This window comes from Cydia fagiglandana, chromosome 18 (genome assembly GCF_963556715.1).
Source record: "Cydia fagiglandana chromosome 18, ilCydFagi1.1, whole genome shotgun sequence".
In the NCBI taxonomy this organism is placed as follows: Eukaryota; Metazoa; Arthropoda; class Insecta; order Lepidoptera; family Tortricidae; genus Cydia; species Cydia fagiglandana.
This window is the reverse complement of record NC_085949.1, coordinates 8504882-8527529: the sequence shown is the minus strand read 5'-3', so window position 1 is coordinate 8527529 and position 22648 is coordinate 8504882. Positions and strand designations below refer to the sequence as shown.

General features: G+C 42.0%; 1 protein-coding gene across 2 annotated transcripts in view; it reads right to left on the bottom strand.

Annotated features, from left to right (window-relative positions):
- Nucleotides 1–1399: 1399 nt before the first annotated feature.
- LOC134673663 (metastasis-associated protein MTA3) overlaps nt 1400–22648 on the bottom strand; it is a 94829-nt gene continuing 73580 nt past the window's right edge. For both annotated transcript variants that reach the window (XM_063531673.1, XM_063531672.1), the window contains 14 exons: nt 13863–14056; nt 12356–12473; nt 11504–11706; nt 10257–10445; nt 9399–9532; nt 8739–8860; nt 7820–7920; nt 7122–7244; nt 5626–5848; nt 4459–4686; nt 3864–4007; nt 2862–3022; nt 2345–2451; nt 1400–1944 (listed from right to left, as the gene is read on the bottom strand). In XM_063531673.1, the coding sequence (XP_063387743.1) occupies nt 1776–1944; nt 2345–2451; nt 2862–3022; nt 3864–4007; nt 4459–4686; nt 5626–5848; nt 7122–7244; nt 7820–7920; nt 8739–8860; nt 9399–9532; nt 10257–10445; nt 11504–11706; nt 12356–12473; nt 13863–14056 (2216 nt within the window). In that variant the 3' untranslated portion in view covers nt 1400–1775. The remainder of the gene's footprint in view (nt 1945–2344; nt 2452–2861; nt 3023–3863; nt 4008–4458; nt 4687–5625; nt 5849–7121; nt 7245–7819; nt 7921–8738; nt 8861–9398; nt 9533–10256; nt 10446–11503; nt 11707–12355; nt 12474–13862; nt 14057–22648) is intronic.

The following is a 22648-nucleotide window of genomic DNA, read 5'->3' as shown; positions in this document are numbered from 1 at the left end:
TACGTCAAACTTCTGTGAAATTATGACGTCTAAATAACACTTGCACTGCGTGGTCTATCAAAATCGCTGGAGACTTCTTTGTCAAACTCTAAACCCTCTATTATGACTTCAAAAATTACAAAATACGGCAGTGCTTTTTTAGAACAAAAATGTTATATTGATGAGATGACGTTTTAAACGAAATTAAATCTCATTTATTGACTATCAATTGCAAACTATTATCAATGCTGCAATGGCGGTCGTAACATACCTACGGTTCCAAAACACATAATAGAAACCTTATGGTACAGGGAGATTATTGAGATGCAAATTTTGAGTTGTTTTCTCATGTTGGCTGATAGAAGAGACTTTTAAATAATGATTTAGGATGATAAATATTTAATAACGTTCATTTGGTTTTGATTTAATATAATTTTGTTTGATGTTTTACAGTTGGTATTTTCCTCGCGTTGGTGTGGTAAAAATGTTGTTTCATTCGGTGGCAAAATTTGTTTAACCCTCGTGCTTGGAAACCCTCGCAACGCTCAAGATTCTACTTCTCGAATCAATCGCTACGCTCGTGGTTGAATTTAGGTACGAGCGTAGAGTGGTTCGAAAAATGGAATCTTGAGCATTGCGAGGGTTTCAAAGCACGAGGGTTAAATAAAATGTTCACCTCAGCAGCTCGAACAAGGGTACTTTGCTTCTTAGAAACAGTGAGCAAAATGCGATTTTGCTCACTGAGTCATTTTGTCTCACTCAGTGAGCAAAATCGCATTTTGCTCACTGAGTCATTTTGTTTCACTCAGTGAGCAAAATCGCATTTTGCTCACTGAGTGAGACAAAATGTCATTCAAGTGACCTTTATAATCAAATGTCATTTCAACATGCGGGGTCTAATACAAGTTCGATATACTTGGGTTCTATTATCTCTGTCCCTCTAGGTATGTTCTCACTGCTTAGAGTGAAAAATTTTGTGTACTACACGAGATCAAAGTTATTTACATCTCGTGCGCTTTTGAATCCCTTACTACGCTCAACTTTCGCTTGCACGGGACTCAAAATAAGCACTCGAAGAAATATCAAACTTTGATCTCTTGTTGTACAAATAACTATTGCCTCTAAGTGAAATTCCGAGTGAATATCAAACAAAATCAAATCCAAATTAATGTTATTAAATATTTATCATCTGAAATCATCATTTAAAAGTCAATTCTACCAGCAAAAATAAGAAAACAACTCAAAATTTGCATTTGATTACTTTGCCTCACATGTCAATAAAAAGCAACTTTGCTGAGTTTTTGAAGTGCAAAGTAAGCCATTCCGAGCTTGTGTGATGAAAAATTTATTCTTAGTTACCCCCAAAGGGCTAACATGAGGGGTATTCCATGTGAAACAATAATAAAATAAAACTCACGGATATCTCGATTTGTGCTTTATTTATGAAAAAAATTGTAAATTATCCTACAATGAATCTCCGAATGAAATAGACTTACATATCATTTTATGTATCAAATACATTATTTTGCTCGACTCCAGATCAAACCACATAAGAACAATATAGTTTAAAATATTATCTACAGAATCCATTCTCGGCGATTCGTTTACCAAAAATACAATCTTCGTTTAAAGTAACCGCCTGGCGCTTCCGGCTCGGGCCGGTGTCGGCGGGCCTCGGCCTCGCTATGTACAGCCCTCGGCGCGGTAGTATTTACAACAGGAATATACACGGAGCTTCAGCCGAGCAGCGCCTCCATGGTGTAGGGGTGCGGCGGCGGCGGGCGCGCAGGCTCCTGTCAGTCCAGGATCACCAGCTGGCACGGCGGCGCCGCGCCCGCCGCCTTGCCGGCCGGCGCCGCGCCCGCTGCTGCGCCTGCGCCGCCCCCGCCTCCCCCGCGCACGGCTCGCCACGGCGCGCGCGCGCCGCGGCGCAGCTCGCCGCAGCTCAGGCTCCGGCGCGCAGATCTAAGGAAATGCCGACATTAGGTACACGTACACGCCACCACACTATCAGCGGTACTCAGATTTTTAAATATGTAAAGATCGATTATCCTAGGATAGCGGCCGTCTCCATAGTAAAAAATGGAAGTCGGTTAATAATATGGCTAAATATGGATGTTGTAGTATTTGTACGGAGACGGCCGCTATATGACGACACCACTATCCTAGGAAACTAGAGCATAACGGTTTTGTTATGTTATAGACATTTTTATCTTTCAGCCGTCGACGGTGACATTTGTTAGACCAGAAATGACAGCCCATATCATAATAAATTGATAACAAGAAATTAATATTTGAATTGATACATGGCTCTTTAGAAATCTACGAGGGATTAATGAATTGGTATTAAGCGATAGAAACTTACTTGGCCGCCTCTGTAGCCCTGAAGTAAAGATCGTCCGGTGCATCCATCCATGAGATAACGTGACGCCGTCCGCCACGTCCTGTCAAATTGGTCGGCTTGCCGTTCACCTGTACATAAACAATAGCTTAGAAACTAACAGTAATCACGCGAAGAATCACTAACTCGATAGACTTAGGGTCATTGCCCTAGTTTCTGTCCAGCTATCGTCTTTCAGCGTAAAAAGAGCTGGTTTGTCATTATTTTCTTAGATTGTCAATGATGATGAGTGATACCTAATGATTGTTGAACCTGTTGGTCATATGCGGCTAATTTGTTTCTTACATCAATATAAGTAAAAAGGTACATGTGGTGTTACTATCCCCATCAGCTATTAGGATGCGCGCATCGTACTCAAACATCTGTAAGCGGTTCGGCCACTCTGATAAACCTATGAGCGGCTGTACATTGTACAATCTGTGACCGTGAAGCTAGTAGCAGCAGGTAGACGTAGAGGTAGAGGTAGAGGTGGGGTACTGACGTGCGTGAAGACGTGCGCGGGCAGCGGCTGGCCGGTGGCCTGCGCGCGCGCGCACATGGCGGCGTACTGCTCGCGCGAGGGCCGCTGCATGGGCGCGGGGTGCTTGTTGGGCCGCTTGGCCGGCGGCGGCAGCGTGCCGCCCGAGCGCTCCAGCCCCGCTCCTGTACAACGAGACGATACATGGTAATGTTGCCCAACTATTAGATGCGTATTGTTTAAGCCGCTCACCCCTCCAGTCGTACGGACGCGATATCGCGTCGGCAAAAGTGTCTCCTTTGACGCCTCTACCACGAAACACACGCTCGACGCCGGCGATGTCGGCCATACATTGGTCAAATAAATCGAGCGTGCGCGTTCAGAGCGTGCGTCCCGTAGTACACAAGTTAAAAACCACTTTTAGAAAGTTTGACATTTCAAAGTACTGGGTAGGACTTGAGGGGTTAAAGCTACTGAAGTAAAATCAATCTTACTCTGAAAACTTATTGTGTTGTTTACATCTCAAAGTATCAATTACTGAAGGGGCGTTTAACATAAGTTGATTATAAGAAATGATTTAGAATACAAACCTGGTGCTGTTCCAGGAAGCAGTGCAAAAGAGAAAAATATTCTTTATTACATAATGTCGCTGTGAGATTTATAATTTTCAGAAAAAGTTATACTCCTGTTAGGGTTATATTCTAGGGATAAAAAACCTTTGTCGACATCATTAAAAATACGTATTTACTGTGCATTACGATTAGGGATACAAGAAGTACGATATCGATCCACATCGATAAAATAAATCCGGCATCAATTCATCGATTGTTCAGCATCGATTTTTTCTTATTAGCTTTTATGGTATAGTCGACTCAGGGGTCTCCAAACCGCGGCTCACGGGTCGCAATGCCGCCCCCGTTACATTTGGTCCTTGGAAAGGAAGCGGGAGAGCAGAAGGCCTAGTCGTAGCCTTCCGTACAATAAGTTTGTCGATCTCTAGAGTAGAGTAGAGCGGGGTATACTGACTGTCGAGTCCGTTGATGTCGTCGTAGGCGCGGCGCTTGAGCGGCTGCGGCGGCGGCGGGGGCTGCGGCGCGGCGGGCGCGGGCGACGCGCGCCGCGCCTCCTTCTCGGCGCGCGACAGCACGCGCTCGTACATCAGGCTGCCGTCTGCGGGGTGGGAGTTACATATTACTGACTTATGAGATGAGACCGAAATATTTAAATGTAAGACTCGAGGCTGCCGACGGCCGACGTGAATTCGAACTCGACAAGCCGTTCTGAATAATTTCACCGGCAGGCGGCAACTATGTGGGCCGCCGACGTCCCACATGACCGAGTCAAAGTCATGGAGAAATCATAGGAGAGTAGCTAGTTAATTATTTTTTTTACTAAAATTTACAGGAGCCCAGCACAATAGAATTTTTCTATGGTTACGATACCTACGATGAATTTATTTACGTCAGGTCCCACTAGTCGGGAGGAGCGGTTCGACGTTTCTAAGAGATGAGTCCCGATAGAGAGAGCCGTCGAAGGCGGCGCAAGAGGCCTCCGTCGCTCGGCGGGAACCGTTAATCGCTATACGGGGACACGGCACTCGGCACTCCGTGACGATACTGACCGGGCGCCTTGGGCGGCTTGGGGAAGGCGACGTGCGGCGGCTTGGGCAGGCAGTCCTTGGGCGTGAGGCGCAGCCAGTCGTGCGCGCGCGGCGGCGCGGGGCCGGCCAGCGCGCCCAGCCGCGCCGCCACCGCGCCCACCGGGCCCCGCGCGCGCGCCGCCCCCGCCCCGCCCGCCGCGCCGCCCGAGCGCAGCTCCGCCGGGCCCAGCCCCGCCATCGCCACTGAACCTACACACACCACGACACATTAATATATACTCTGTCGATAGCGGCAAATTTTAAAAAGGGTTATCGTCCCGTAAAAAATTTAGATTTCACGCCTTTTTCCACTAACAAATTTTTTTTCACACCACCTATTCGGAAAAGAGCTTTTGCTTCCCTGCTAGGAGGGATCAAAATGACACTTTTCTGTTCGAGCACACAATTTTTACATTCTTTTGTACATTATTTTTATTGCTTAAATAATCTGTTTTAGCATCACATTGTGTCAACATTAAGATTTTTTATTTTCCTCACAGTTGATGTGAAAATCAGTATGTGTCACACGGTATCAAAATTATTTCGTCTTGGGCGTTAACACTTATTACGTTAACACTCTCATTACGCTCTAGATTCTACTTTAGAACCTCTCACTACGTTCGGGATTCTATTGTAAAATCCATCGCTTCATTCAGGATTCAATGTACGCCCTTGACGGAATATTATTTTGATCCCTTGTAACACAAACTACTATTGAGAGAATCGAGAATAGGCCAAAGGTATGGTGTCATCTTTTCGAGGGAAGGCGCGATACCTTTGCCCTATCTTCAACTAGAAGATGGCGATAGTCAATAAATAAATGATAAATAAAAAAAATGATATTTTTTGTAAAATGTACAGCCATAAAAAATCTGATCCTGATATATTATATCAGTGAAAAAATAAGGATCAAAATCAAATGGCGTTATGAAAGTGTTAATTCTGTTAATCGTTTGTGTCGAAAGATGACAATAATTGTACTCACTACATAATTTAATTTATCAATATCCCTTTAGTCTAAATTCTCTTTGGTTGCACTTAAATAAATTATATTTTGCAGTATAAACGTCGTGTAAACGATTCTAAGAGTCTAGTAATTAAGAGGCATACTACAGGACGCAGCCTGCGGGTAGTCGGTAGTATACTCACACTCGTGCTTGACCTGCTGCAGGTTGATGGGCGCGAAGGGCGAGCGCGCGTGGTGGCGCGGGCGGCGCAGCGCGCGCGCCAGGCGGCGGGCGAGGCGCGTGAAGGGCGACGCGCGCAGGTAGAAGGCGGCGCGCGTCTTCATCACCGGCCGCGACCCGTCGCCGCCGCCCAGCCCGTGCGCCGTCGCCACGTGCCGCGCCAGGTGCGCGCGCAGCTTGAACTCCTGCGGGAGGGGGAGAATACAGACTGGGGCCCATTTCTTGATTGGTTTTAGGCTAATATTATTAGTCCACGAACTGTCGAGTCGTATGGGTTGCCATGGCAACACACTAATAATATTAGACTGATACCTTTTGAGAAATGGGCCCCTGGTGGTATGTTCCGACCGCAGACACGCCTCACACTTAAAATGGTTATGATGGGAGCTGTCCCTCCAAATTTAACCGCTCCCGATTTTCCTACTTTTAGCAAGCACTACTATGAGTACTATAGTCACGGTACTTAGGTGAAGAAATATAATAATTCATAAATATGTCGGAGCGTGACTCCAGAAGGACGGATTGCAGCGTTACAGTTAATAATTTTAGACGCCTGTATAAACTCGATTAGCAATGTTTGGCTACATATTACTTGGATGTAACGAAATCTATAATGTTACGTAGCGAGTAACGCTATCTATTGGCGTGTTGTTGAACTAGAATGACAGGTAAAAGGCTTTGGAACGTTAAGTGGTTTAACTTGGGTGAAGTTCGGTACGAGGTGGCATTTTTGTCGTTATGTTGGTAGACTGTTCGAGCAGGTTTACCAACTTGACTTCGAGGCGGGAGCAGAGAGGCTCCGCCGCTGGTAGTTCTTTTTGATCGGGCCGCGTTAGAAATCGGACGTTAGCCATACCTCGTGCCTAACTCGCCACGTTCCTAAAGGCTTATACCTGAAGGATTATTCTCAAAGCTTATAGAATCCAACGTTCTTTAACCATTTAGGTAAGTGTTTTATTTCAAGTGTATTTTTATTTTTATGTTTCATTAGAAGCTTACTTTTGTAAATTTGTGAACTAAAGAAAGGATATGTTGTTTTGAAAAGATGTGTCCCGCTGAGTTTGTTGCCGGTCTCATATTGGGCTAAATCTTCTCAGGTCAGAGGTGTAGGGTTGGGTCCGAATGTTTATTTCATGCACTGGTAGCCTACTAATTTAGCTGTGAAGTCAATACATCAAGGGACTACGCCCATGCGCCCACTGCCATTAGGACCATCTTTCTCCGACAAATATAAGTTCGTGATGGTCACTACGCATCAACTACGTGATGCAGTTTCACTTGTACGTACTTTCGAGATGATATGAATCATACCAGAACAATTTCTGAGTCTAATTCTTTTACTGAACTAATAAAATACCGCTGCCAAAAATATTTCCGGGTCAATACTAAACCTGATAATAGATAACTATACTTTTGTCAAGTCGAACAGAAAGCATTATTTATTGATATAAGGTATACCTTGGAGCAGTTGAGGACGGTGCAGCGATGCGGGCGGTGCGAGACGGACAGCGCGGCGTCCTCGCCCTCCGCGCGGGCGCCCTTGCCCGCCTCCACCTCCGTCTCGCCGAACACTCCCGCCGTCTGAACCAAAACATTACTTATTTCATACGGAAATTCAAGCCTTACTAAATTTCGTATCAATAAGTTCACACTACTCGACAACACCATAGCTACCATTATAAACCTTATTTCGACGATTTAAGGTAGAGGTCGGCAACAGGCGGCCCGCGAACCTCATACTTGCGGCACGCGAGCCTCCCTGGCTATTTTGTATGTAATATTGACAAACGACAATGTCTGATAGTCATAAACATTAACAAAGTGCGGTCCGCGTCACCATCGGTAGCTACTATTTGGCCCTTGGATGCTAAAAGGTTGCCGACCGCTATTTTAAGGTATACCTACTTAAAAGGGTCCAGAAATGTTTTTAATGTCGCCAAGAATGACATTTGTATGGCAATGGTCAGTTAAATTTCGGAAACTTAATTTACAAACTTCCAAACTACATAGTAACTAAAGATGACGTCAGAGCAAATACTAGTCTTCATATTGGATGTAGATCCGCACATCGTAGCGTTGTCTCGTACATAAATCGGTGCGGCGTGCGGACCCACATCAGTGTCATAAACGCGTAAATAAGAAAAGTTGACACTAACCTTAAGTCCTCCATACTTTTTCCAGTACTGCCAGCACGTGCCGCACAGTCTGTACTGTAAATGCTGCGGTCCCCACGTGTACCACTGGTTTGAATTCGTTACTGCAATACAATAATTAATATACATTACAAATTAATTTGATTTAGCGTGAGTAACCCTATGGTTACCCTTGCCCACGCTACAGAATTAATTTCCAATATGTATAAATAAATCAGTATTTTTGTAAAGACAAAGGAATAGGGATATATTTCATGCACAGTTTATCCTTGTCTCACGTTCTACAATCATTCTACATAGTAGAATACTATGAGAATTAATTGAGGAGCTTAGACTAGAAAGTTTAGTCGACCTCAAAATATCAAAAGGTTGGTATTTTCGGCAGTCGTATCCCGAGGTTCCAATTGTCTGTATCGACATTCGCCATCGGTAGCTTTCGCCGAGCGCTTAGTTTATGAATACATTACTTACGTGGATAGCCAGTCAGGCAAAGAGTACGTGACGCTTATTTCCACGCAATAGGGGCGGAGGTTAAGTTGGTCAGGGTCAATATACAGCAGTCAAATTCAACGTTAAAAATGCAAAGCGCGATGAACACATTCCTCCAAAGAGGCACCAAAACTTCAGCTTCACATCACGCTTTCCGTTTTTATATTTTTAGGGAGTTAATACTATGAGTTATGTGAGTTATGACATGTATACATGTTGGGGTGGTGTGTCCACGCATCAGGGGCCCGATTTTTTAATTTCGACCGCTCGATTTCACTCCTAAGAAATTAAATGCTACTTAACTAGATTGCCAATTTCTATCGCTCGTAATTAAAAAATGAGCAATTCTACATTTTCCACCGATTTTCGAGTGACGAATTCGACCGATCGAAATTCAAAAATCGCCCCCCAGCATAACATTGTATGGTGTTACCTTGGCAGGAGGCGCAGAGCATGGCGGGCGGCTGCAGCGCGGCGGTGCCGTTGGTGCCGCCGTTGAGCACGGTGCCCGGCTTGCTGCCCGGGTTGCTCACCAGCGCCGGGTTCGGCTTGTTGCTGCAACACCATTCATGCACCTCGTTAAATTTGCAGCAAGTGACATGCGCAATACTAACTTTATTATTCGAAGAAGCGTAGCATAATGTTGTGGAATCTATGTCTATGTCAAAACGAACACGGCATATCTGGTTTTTGAAGGCAGCTCACACGAGCGGCAGCGTTTGCTATACGTCTATGTTAGTTTCGCGCTACAAGATAAGCAGACTAGAGTATATGATATATGATGTGTTAAGTAAGTATGGTATGGACTATATAGATAAACTGGTGTGGTTCCTAACTGTGGACATTTTAAGTAGAGGTAATTGTAAATAAATTTCGCTTAGATCCCCACGTCACAGGATGCCTACTGTGGGGATCATACACTGTACTGCCCCTCTGTAACATCAAGTTATGAAATAAATATATTTTTAAATTTGAATATTGAATAAATACCCAAGGTTATTCTTGTTTTAAAAGAATCACAAAGACATGGCAAATAATAGAGCAACAGAAGAATAACAAGTATTAAAGTGCGGGCGTGGGTACAAACACTCACTAGTTGGGAATGTAGACTTGCTTGAGCTTGGACTCCGCCTCGACGGCCTTCACGCGCTTCTGCTGCACGTAGCGGTCCGTCGTCTTCCACATGTAGTAGTATTCGACGAGGTTCTTCAGCGTTTTCCAAGGCAACTGTACATAAATATCGATATGTATAATGTGAAACACACGTAATAGGAATATTGCCAGGGAAGCAATACAGTTGAAGTATCCCAGTTCCAAAATGAAGTCCCAGTTTAATGCATAGATCAAAGGCCCTGACATACAAGACAGAAGCGCTGGACATCCGGCTGAGCGCTCCTGCACTGATAAGCTGATCACCAATTTACGTTATATTGGAATCGCGAACAAGCCATAAGACAATAGATATCGTGACTGATATCAGTTACAGTGGATAGGATAACTAGTGTTGACAATGTTGAAATTAGTAAATCTTTATGGTATTGCGCGCTTATAGAGAGATAACTCTAACCTAGCCCAAGATAGGAGGGGGTCGGTAGATAAGGGCCAGTTTCCTCTCGTTGCGGGTTAATATAGTATCCTGTCTTGGTCTTCTGATCCATATAATTACCTTTTAAGCCAGATAACTCTTATAAGAAATTATGAGAAAAGGTTAGGAAATACCGCCAGATAAATAACCTTCATATAACACTTTAAACTCTCGCGTTTTGTACACATATTTAATTACACAAACGGGTCTACAAGGTAAAAACAATGAAATTATATCGGGGTAGACCCGTTTGTGTAATTAAATAAATAACCTTCAGTTCTGGAAACTGGGCTGAATGAACGAGGCAAGTAATCCAGTCAGCTTTCTGCGGGCCGTACGTACACATTTACATAAAGGGATACTCACAAAGTCGTGCCTGATGTCGGCAAAGTCCTTGCCATACTTGTCGAGCGCCTCCTCAAAGAGGTTGGCCTCGGCGGCGGACCACTCCTCCATCTCGTCGCGGCAGAGCACGGGGCCCGACGCGGGCACCAGCGACGACAACGCGGACTCTATGCTGTAGCCAGACTTGTGTAGTGTGTCCATTGCGTGGAACTGTGGGATTACAGGTTTTGATTAAGGTTAATTTATGAATATTTCGTTGTATTCATTGTAAAAAAATATTGCGTGCAACTCATGTTGCACAGTTGAATTTCGAATGCGCATTGACGAGTTTTCGACCGGTAAGCGAAAACAAAAATGCACTACAAGCTTTTATCATGGATAAAAGGCTAATCAAATTAGGGTGCAAAACTAAAAAAAGGCACTCGCAAGAGTTCCTGTTTAACATTTCAGACGGTGGATTTTTTTTGCTTCTATTACGACACATGCGTGTCCGAATCCTTTGAGGGTGGATTTGAAAGGGCAATACAGTTGGGTACAACAAAACCCTTGTGCGGCTAAGGGTCAGCCGCTAATGAATAGGTTAGGATTAATGGAAATAGCTAGAAGCTTCTTAAGTTCAACAAAAGCATATAACCTTTGTTATATAACCTAACTCAATACTTAACAAGAATGTTGTGATTCGTAGCGGAACCAGTCGTTAGTCGAGAGACAGATGTCTTTTCCATGATTCACCTAGTGTTACCGATGGGGTGCTATCAAAATGACTAAATCCTTACTTGACACTTAAAAGCTTGTTTCTACTAATTTTTTGTACCTGCAAAAGCTATATACTATATCATGTTTCACGCTTTTAGCCGGATGGGAGCATATTTGAAACTAATAACCCTAACCAAGCGTGGCTCACTCCCTCGCGATTTCGTGGCTTTGCTATAGGTAGCTAAAAGTACATCCGTTCCACCCCAATTTTGGGGAAAGCCATAAGCCGCGCGTGGCGCTGTCGCCACCTTGCGGTCATATCTGTGCTGATCGTAACAGACGCGTTTTGTTAGAGAGTGAGTTTTCTGTACCTAGTACTATTATTTATTCTGTGCCCTAACCCCCTTATTCAGTAACGCGCTACAAACCTCAATTAGCTAATAATCGTTTGTTCTTCTGACTTATGTATTGGTAAGAAAGGGATAAAACATAATTCAACTAAATCAGGCCCGTAAAGTTTTATGAATAACGAGGTAAGTCAGTAAGCAAGGAATGTTAAAGGAGCAACTGACCAGTGTGATGTCACGGGAGGCGGCGGCGGCGGACATGTGTAGCGAGGGCTGCTTGACGCTGGAGGAGCAGTCGAGCGCGCGCGCGAACGTGCCCACCGAGCGCGACACCACCAGGAACTGGTCGATCTGCCGGTCCGTCAGCCCGTGCTCCGGCGTCCACACCAGCGTCTCCAGCTCCAAGCTCGCGCGCCCGTCCTGCTCGCCTGCCGCACGTTACACAAACACTTCGGATCAAACATTTTCAAACGCAAGACGCAGCACAGGTACTTTTAAATCTAATTTTAATAACGATAAGAGATTTAAAGTGTCATCCTATGGAACTTGCTATGTAAACAAACCGCCTTACTGAAATCATCATTCAGTGACAGTTTCAATATGGCGCTTTGTTTACATAGTTAGCAAGTTCTATAAAATGACACTTTAGGCTTCGGTCTCCGGTATACACCGTACTAAGAACAGTGTCATATCGCATTATTGTGTTGTTGTGTTATTTTGTAGTTTCACAGTGCCATGGTTTTATTGTAATGCTGTTACTTATTGGATCAATAACATAAAATAAATTGTATGGGAAAAGCGTTTCTTTTAAAGAATGCATGTACGCAGCTCTCGGCATCTCGGTAACAATCGGACATACCGTTCGTCTTCAAAAGTGCAAGGATTGTATTGTATCGATTAAACAACGACAAGAAGCGCCGTTTTAAACGGTAAATAACGGTGAAGCAAGTACATAATTATTATAAACTATGCACTGATTCGTTCATTTACGTATATTAGATATATTCGTTTCAGTACGAGGCATCTTGTCGTATCAATGGTGAAATTAATAATAAGCAAACGAAAAAGTTAACGTACCTTCTTTTAATAAATTAGTTACATCAGTCTGATATCTACTTCCAACTCGGATTTCTCCCTTATCTGCTAATAAAGTCTTTTGTGAAGGATCAAATACTAAACAATAAAAAAATGCGTCCTGAAACAAAAGAGAAAGTTTGTATTAACACATAGCATAGCCTTGACAACAGTAACTGTTGGTTGGTTTGTTATTCAGGGACATACTTGAACAAGTACAAGGATATTCGGAACTACGCAATAACCTCTAAGAGTTGGCGGATATCCTTGAAAATGCCATATTTATCGAAACTGTAGCTCTCTTATGAAAACGCGGTGAAGCCGGTGAATTGAAAATGGTGTAAGGAAGTAGAAACTATAGATAACTTGATGAGTTGCACAATTTGGGATCTAATGAACCTCGCCTACTGGGTTCTACGATCATCACTACACCTTATAGTCCTTATAAAACAAAGTCCCCCGCCGCGTCTATCTGTTTGTGTTTGTTCGCGATAAACTCAAAAACTACTGAACGGAATTTCATGCGGTTTTCACCTATCATAGAGTGATTCTTGAGGAAGGTTTAAGAGTATATTTTATTAACCCGTGCGAAGCCGGGACGGGTCGCTAGTATTAGACTGTAAGCGACGATTCGGTGAAAAAAGAGCGAGTATTGTCTCAATGCAAATCAAACGGAAGTTGACATTAGTTCAAGGCGTGACGAGAATTATTAGTCACGTTAGTCGTGTTCCGGAGGCAATCAGCGAAATAGGTTAGTACCGGTCACTGAGATGAGATAAACAATATATGATACATTCAATTACATTCAACGGAAAATTTTATCCTAATCAGTGACACGGCACTATCTCAGCGTTAAGCCGACCACTGACTAACAGGCCGCCGGACGATATTGGTCTGTCAGTTAGAACAAAAATTTGACAGTTCCTAACAACTGACCGGCCGTTATCGTCCGGCGGACTGTTAGTCAGTGGTCGGCTTTAGATGTAGGTAATCTACACTTTTTGGTCAATGTGACAAAAATATATTAGGAATAATCTAGCAACTACACTATGTAATCGCAGTATTACGTTTTTGTACCGTTATTTTGCAAGTTGATTTAATCGGTACTAATGCAAATAGCCAATGTTTTAGATAACAAATGTTACGTTAAAAATAAGACACGTGTAATCTTTATGCGTTTGATGTTATGAGATAGGTTATAAGCAACAGCTTAATTGAATTATCTTTATGCCACTAGAAGATCAATGTTTTCGTTTTACTGGTAGACAAAGACAATACAAAAATACACGAACGAGCAAACTAGGGTCGCAGCCATTTGGTTAAATTAGCCAGCTAGTTAGACGTTTAGGCCGTTCATTATACGCCGGAAGTAAATTTGACTACATGTGATAGGTTCGTAAAAATTTTGACGATTTGTGCCTTTTTACTCAATATTAGGCATTGTAGGTATGTGCCGTGATGGATGTCGTGGAAGTGTTCTCGGTGCCGCCCTACTCCGGTACATACTCACATCCTTATTCAGATAGCTGAGCAGCGACTCTGTCTCGTTGAGTAGCGTGACAGTGCACTTGCCGCGGATGTGCGTGGCGGGCAGCGTCTCCACGTGCCGCGAGAGGAACAGCTCTCGGTGCTTTGCTTGGTGTCGCTGCTTGGGCGCCAGGCCGTCTGTGCCTGGCAGCTCGCTAGATTCCTCCTCCATTGACGCTGGAATTAAAAGATAACTCTTATTGAATTTATGATCATTATGTACTGTATGAAGGTCGAATAGTGTTATTTAATATGTATGTACAGTCAGCGTCAAATAGATAGTGACTGCCAAATATGTATGTATATCGATACGCATCTTTATTTCTATGGTGATATATTTGGCTTTTTGGCCGTCACTACATTATAACTACATTGTATATAACTGCATGCTTTTGTGTAGGATAAACCATACCATACCGATGTCGCTACCCGACCATGCAAGATTGCTTACAAGGGCTTCAAATGATACCATAATCTTTTTTAATTTGTATTAATAGTTGTTAAATCGAGATCTTGTTGTTACAGGCAATAAAACTATACCTAAGCAGGCAAATCTTACCATAGTAGCGGAAGTTTGGTTTCAAGAGATCGCACCAATCAATGCGCTTGGGCAACCACATGCAAGGACATGCCGTTACCATACAACGAGTTTTTTATGTGCAATAAAAGCAAAGTTCTCGTTAACCCAAGCTATGATGTTTTTTTGTCGCATTTATGATTATAAAAGTCCAGGACAGGGCCATAAAAGGTAAAGTAAATGTGCAGCATTAATTGATGTCGGTTTAAAGAGCGGATGATTGTGATCCCGCGCCGGCCGCGGACAGACGGCGGCGGGCGAGCGGCATCGGCAGGTGTTGCGAAACATGCCCACGTCAGCTTCATCATTTTTATACGCCGGTGTACACGACCGCCGCCATTGCGACACGAGGCATATTTATTTAATTACAACGCGCCGACGTAAAACTTCGTCTGGTAATCGTATTTTGTTTATTACAGATAATATGTCTGTCCCACCTAATAAATATGCAAATGATTAAACATCTCATTACAATTTAAATTGACTGAAATAAAAAGGAAACATTCAGAGGATCATTACAACTTCCGCATTTGAAACAGTCGCGTATGTTTTCCTGTATCAGTGTAAAGTCAAGTGGGGCGTTGTCACCGAAAAAGTAAACACGGGGACTGTCGGTCCCGCGGGCTGACAAAAGAACCCCGCTGAGGGAAGGCCCTCTATTCCGATAGCTCATACTTTAACATGAGCGTCAAGGCAACCAGTGCAATTGATTCATAACCATTATGGGTAAGCGGGAGAACCACTGATGTTAGGTTGCCCCTAGATGATGCCTGTTTGTTCTCGGTAGGCGATTGGAATATCAGGCAAGCTCGCGGCGTTGCAGCAAAGCGTCCTGTTCATGTCATGAGCTCATGTCAGTGCTGTGACCTCATTACAATTCAATACCTCAAATTGTTATGTACTGACAAAGGTAAGTTAACGCATGAGTTCCTTATACATAAATTAAAACTTGAGTTAAGATGGTTTCTGAATGAGGTAAGTAGCGCGTGCCGGCGGCTTGAGGGGAGAGGCTCGGGGTGGGTTCGGGCTACTTATTATTACCACGCAGACACCTAACTAATTACACACGAGTAATAATAAAAGCTCCGTTCGGTAAGCTGGCCGATTTCGGCGTTAAATAGGGCGTGTATTATACGACAGATGTCACAGAATTCTTTAGTACAATGCAAGGCACAATGTATAGCGTGGAATAATAATACTTTGTTTGAATAATGTTTTCGATGATGCATTATTTTAAGACGCGATTGAAACAAGTTTTCGCTTGATAAATGAAAAAGAAATTAAGACGTCCGGATACGAATCTAAACCATTATTGGCATAATAAGGTAAGGTAAGGGTGAAGGAGACAAAAAGATGAGAAAGACATTAAAACAAGCGGGTGAAATTAATTCCAACGGCAATACCGAGATGAGAGTTGGTGTGAGGCAAAAACTGAAAATGCGATTGTTCGGTCCTCCCGGCTGAGAGCTAGGTAGTTAAGGGCCAGTCGATAATGCCTCTTGGTTTGATTGTCGATATCGATACGCTACATGAATTAATTTGTCACGTTACACGACTTTTCACTCAACCTAAGCGATAAACTAACAAGACTGATTTAAGTACTGGAATATTTGGAATTAGTTAAATGTTAATATGTATAATTTACTTATGTATGTATAAGTATTAATTCATATATTTTAGTGTTTATATTAGTAAGTGTCTTAATCTTAACATTAAATTAATGACATTAATTATGCATGATCAATTATTTTTCTATTTAACGTTAAATAAATTATGTAATTACATCGTAACGGAGGACTCCATAATTTCTGTTTCTGTAGGTCTCTGTATTGGGTTGGGACTTGGGAGGTGAGATATGGTGCGGACTGTATCGACACGATAAAGCATTCCATCGGCATCCCTATGTTGTAGCGGCGGCGGCGGCGAGGGCCCGCCATTTACTGCGGCGCTCCGGGCCGGGGGCGGCCGAATTGCGGGGGATTTACTTTATGATAATTATTTGGATTGGCATCGCGAAGGAGCTAGGGCGCACTCGACGATCGAGGAGACCGACGCCACGCGCCAGCAAAAAATCACGGCTGGAACACCGGCCCGTTTTTATCGCCACCAGCCAATTTGCAAAACGATTGGCTGGAGTTTTAAAGTGATCTGGAAATTTGAATGAAGATTTTCTTGGCTAATTACTGCAACAAGTGCAATACTAGATAAGAACTGTTATGATATGATTATCCAATACATATTTTGTTACCTAGTTTTTTTTTACCTGCCATGTACATATGGTTCTACATAGTTTTCGACAATTTTAGAGCATTAGATATTGGCCATAACCACCATTTCAACCAATTTAAGTAGGCCAAATCTGCGTAGGTCAAAAATTTGACCTCAGTGTCATAGATTCATAAACAACCCTAATCTCTATAAAAAGTAGTCGATTGGGTTCCTCATATGTAAATATATGTATACTATATAGTCGTACTATGGCTATGACTAAAGTATACCATCAAACAGTATCAGTGCATTCTTAGAATATGGAATGCGGAATATAAATGTAGCATCAAGCGTTATCATATGAACTCGGAATATATCAACAAATATGTAGCATTCATGCAATAAAATGGTGCGAATTACCCACAAAACCCACACTGCTGTAGCGTGGCCATCTAGGGTGAATGCAAAACTAATTGTCACTTCAGTTTTAAACCAGGATACTCATTAAGCACCCTCTGATGAACCAAAATTAATGGTCGTTCGTTGCAATAAATGTGTTTTGAGAGATATTACCATTATTTAGTGCCTTCCGAGTCGAACAGAAAGGTTTCCACGCGCTGTCAGTGGGTAGTAAAACTGGAGTACCGGAAGATAGCCGTATCTGGGTCATTCTAATTTTCATTAACCCTTTTTCTTTTGTGAAATTAAACAATTGAATTAGTATACTATGGAATATAGACCATATTAAACGAAATACATCTTTAAACAAACAGTTTTTATTGATGGAAACGCTGGCTGTGGACTTTTTTAGTTTGGAAAATATCAATGGCCACTAGGCGTTTTGTGGACATTTACAGATGTTAGATATTAATATGTGGTAGCCCAATTATGTCATTTTATAATGTAGCTAGGGGTAGTTCAGAATATGAAACATTTGTAGAAAATCTTACGGTCATCTGGAGTAAAAAGGCCCATCTCGTTTTCAAATGTGTATTTGAAGAAAATTTTAAGACTTTTGGACCACGCTAAGTTTTCATGCCAAATGCTACGTCAAGTTTGGTGCTCCAATGAGATATGAATGCATTGTTACATTTGTTACTGCCAAGTCTAACAAACTTGGCAGGAAGATGATCTGGTTTACTAGGATAGCGGTGCCGTCAAATAGCGGCCGTCTCCATAAAAAATTATACACCATCCATATTTAGCCGTAATTTTCTACGGAGACAGCCGCTATATGACGGCACGGCTATCCTAGGAAAACATGCAGAGCTTTAGAGAAGATATGGCCATATTACGAGGTTACTATTGGCAGTTTAGGGTTTACTGGAGGCTTCTAGTCGGAACTTTGATTAGAGCTCAACTAGTACAAAAAGCCTCAAAGGCAAATCTTAAAGTTCGAAAACGATTAGGTAGGTATATGAATAATGCATGACAGATACGAAATACCATCGTATGTTAACACTTTAGTTCTCTTTCGTTTACGCATACTATAATAAAAAAATGGTGTGATGAATACGAGCGAGCATAAAAGCGGCATATTCAGCGAGCGGAGTCCGCTTCGAATGAATATTTTGTGTCGGAGATTTTTATCGTTATTCAGACTTTTTGGAAGACATATTATAGAGTGTTTATGACATTTTTATAGCAGTCGACGGTACCCAAAGGTTAGAGTTTGTCGTCGGGTTTAATGTTTTGATAGCTTAGCGGTTCTGAGATCTTTCAAGGGATATGCGACAGTCGGTAGCGGTCGCGTCGACTACTGAATGGGAGTAGTTGGGCAATTTAATAACAGAGGATTAGGGCTACATACGCGTCACTACGCAACTAATTAAAGCGTAGGCAAAGAGAAAATGGCAATCTGTAGAGTCCTCCCCCCGCTAGTGGTGGGGGGGTGTCGGTTACGTGTGCCCCCTTGGGGTGGTCGGGTGTATGGTTTTTCTGCTCGGGCATCCTTTGCTTACTTATTGATCCAGTCAAATGTGTGGAGGTGGCGTGGTGGGTGGCGCGCCCGGCCCCGCGCCCCCTTCAGGGGGTACGTCCAAATAAATCTGCCGCCCGCGAAACACCGCAGTGACAACAGCGGCCGCCGGTAAGATGCGGCCGCACTGTCTCCGCTTTGTCGGCCTCAGAGGCGAAATGCGACAACAGGTGCGAAGGGTGACCTTCCCGCCTTAATGTCGTCACAAAAATCGTCAGATGCTATTTTAATTGGAATGATTTCCATCGGAAGGCAGCGGCGGGTGCGACCTTAGGAACAGGCATGCGCGCAGCCGTCAGCTAGGTACCTAGTGGCGAAACCGCGACGCCTCTGCTCTCTTCGTAGAGGTCAATGACGCCCATTTCCCAAACAACAGATAACAGTACGATAATTATTTTGCAACCTGGATTACCAATCCCATAATAACTTGAGAAGCTAACGCAAAGGTCGAATCTATAAATTTGATCTACATAATAATAAGTTAATAATATTCATATATTCAACGATGGATTTTCAATTTGTGTTTCGTAGCTTTTTGTTAGATACTCGGTGTCCTACTGCTAAACAACGGCATTGTCCTGACCAATAATAAAGCTTACTGGAAAAGTAAAATATATTACCTACTAAATTCATACTAATGAGCCACTTAAGGGCGCACCAGAGAGTGGATCAGCTACACTCTAATAACACGAGTTAAAAATTGCCTACTCCAGAGCACACAGTCGCTGTGGCCGAAATCGGTCAGGAGAGCATCATTATCATCATCATCATCATCATCACTAATGATAACCAACGTCATCATCGTATTACGATAAAGATATCTCAAATAATTTCCAATGATGGCGCTTTTAAACTTAACAAACCTTAGCAAGTTACCTACGTTATTACCAGCGCAACGCTTCGTTAATCCTAATGTAAACTGAGCTAAAATAATCTTCATCAAAAGTCCAGGTCCCATTAAGAAATCCGGCTTATCAATACGATCATAAACCTTCCATCGAGCCAATGACCCAATCAAATCAAAATCCGATAAATCAGTGTCAACGTTATGCTTATTTAGCAAATGCATGAGACACCAAACACTCCTAATTTTCTATATGAGGTAGGAACACTAGGAAAAGTTGCTTCTATATCTTTTAGACCTCATTTACCTTATTTATGACAAGAAACTGAACTTCAGGCGCTTCTTAATTGCCTCAATAATAATAACTAGTGGCTGTGTGAGATGTAGAGTTCACGAACCCTTGTGGCAACGCCAATATGAAAATTTCCAAAAACAGAATCTACAAAAAAATTTGCTCACAAAATATCGAGAATCGACTGAGAAAATAAGCGGCCTATACTATGTATGGGAATCCGCTGGATGCGGGTGGCGCAAGACCGGTCATTGTGGCACTCTTTGGGGGAGGCCTATGTTCAGTCCTCTGGCTGATATGATGATGATGAGATGATGACTATAGGAGGACAGCAGTATAAGAGAACAGTCGGACTGACAGACGGACAGACAGGCATACGAAGTTATTTTTGTCTATGAACCTGAAATGGAAATCTTACTTCGCTCTTCTAATAATCTGACAATGGTCAAAAATGAACAGACTTAATTTAAATACCTATATAAATATAAATTAAGAAATGCCTTCCTTCTAATAAAGGCAGTTAGGATAAGAAAAGCAATGATGTTATCTTGTCGTAGGTAACGTACGTCAGCTTCCTTCTCTTCCAACTAACTCCCAATTGCCATCCTTCCAGTCAGTCATACCCTAGATGGATCTCTTTTAGTATCTCTCTCGCGAATGGCAAGGAGGCCTATGCCCAGCAGTGGGACATATAAAGGCTGAAATATTATTACAAATTATAATATGTATTATCGTTTATTATCTGTATCAGGTAGGTAGGTACATTAAAAATAAATAAACGAACTTATCTATAAAATAAATCTAAAAATTTATACTAAATAAAATTAAAATATATCTAAGAAATTGGGCCCCTTTGGCATGGTGCCGAATACGCTGGCAGCATTTCCCCGCTGTATTGAGATACTAATACGTTGTGCGAGTAAGCTGTCAGCCCTTCGGTCACCAGTGAAGTCGATCAGTCTTTTTGATAGCTCTTTAAAAAGTTGTAGAGCATTAGGATCCCACGGGCCAAGGGGGCCAACCCCAAATGGCATAAAAATATACTCGGGGCCGAGACCCCTGTACTTCTGGATTATTATATTTCCAGAGTAATTGAGATAAAGTGCGAGATGGTCAACTACTCCGTCGTCGCAAGTTTCGCGCGGCGCGCCATATCTTTTGGACCGTTCTAATTTCCTAGCCTTACGCCCTCTCGTCAAAAAAACTAATTAGAATTCTCTTAGCGTTATAGGAAACTAGCCGAAGGCGATCCGAAAATACAATGTTGTAAGTTTCGGCTCGGTCGAAAGATTTGTGTCCGAAACCGAAGTTTTGACCGAAACGGAATTGTAGTAAACGAAATTATTTTATTTAGGTAGTAACATTAATTTTTTCGGAAGTAATGTTCGAAATGTAATCAAATATTAATCGCTAGCTTTCGGTGAAGGGAGAAGTCCTGCACCCATTTGCTAAGAAATTCAAAGATGAAAAGAAATGTTAGTTTGTAAGGTAATAAGTTAATACATTCATTTTGTAAGTTATTAAAGAGGCTAGCTTTGGTTTAAAATTTGGAGGTGTCGCTGACGCCTGACGTGAAAGTAATAAAAAATTTTTTTTGAAAAGAAAAAATGTATTTTTTTTTCTTTTTTGTATGGCAACCTATCCTATAATTAATGGCATATAATTGTCTTTATTATATGCAGATTATCTGTGACGCACGTCAAAATCGCCTGGCTATAAAAAAAATATTGAATAAATATCATATTTCGTTTTCCGTTCCGTAGTTTATTTTTTATTTAAAACTATAAACTTTTGGGGCTCAAATTTTGCATACTTGTTACTGTTACTAATACAAAGCCACATCATCAAAAAAAAATACAAGCCAAAACTCGCTGGGGGCAGGTTCACTTAGCTTATCCTGCCATGGCCATTTAACTTAATTGGTCCAGTAGTTTCCGAGAAAATAGGCTGTGACAGACGGGCAGACAGACAGACGCACGAGTAGGGTTTCTGCTCGAGAATTCTCGAGAAATTTGTCCTTTGTCGAGACGGGAAAACTGCCCCGATCCGTCCTCTATCGTTCTGGCTTCAACCGATTTTCATATGTTGAAATTAAAAAAAAATTAAAAATCTAAATTAGGTACTATTGATAAATCAAATCTATATATACATTACTATGCAAAATAGCACAATTTTAGCAGCTTCATTGTTACATTGACTAAGTATTAATATTACGTAGTAAAAGTGTAAGTTCGTCACATCGATAAAATTAATTGACTTTAATATTCTTGCCTAATAAAGTACCATATTGTGGTTTGTTTACATTTTGTTAAATTTTTAAAGAAATACACTATAGAATGTCACCGTTGGCGCGTGCGAATGCTGCACCTGTAGTTTTTTTTGTCGAATTTTTGATTATTTAGTGCAATTTATGGTAACAAAAAATGTATCATTTGTACATAATGAATTACACATATTGAAGCAACGAAATAAAGCACTAAATTTAAAATAACAGTGTTTTTTGAACCTTCAAAATTTCTCGAGGTACTCGTGAAACTCGAGAAATCCTGGTCGAGAATTCCCGTGCCTCGAGAAATAAAAAAGGTCGAGAAACCAGAAATCCTACGCACAAGTGATCCTATAAGCGTTTCGTTTTTCCCTTTTGAGGTACGGAACCCTAAAAATATAACCCTTTTGTCGGATTCGTTGATTTATATACCTATACTCAAATTGAAGCTTTCTAGCACTAACGGTCACGGACGGAGCAAGGACTCGGACAGACAGACTCAACTAGGAACCCTATAAATGTATAAATAGCATGATTCCTGCTTTTCTTTTGTATTTGGGGAACGGTTCCGTATATTGCATTTTGGTATTGATGGCTAAAACAC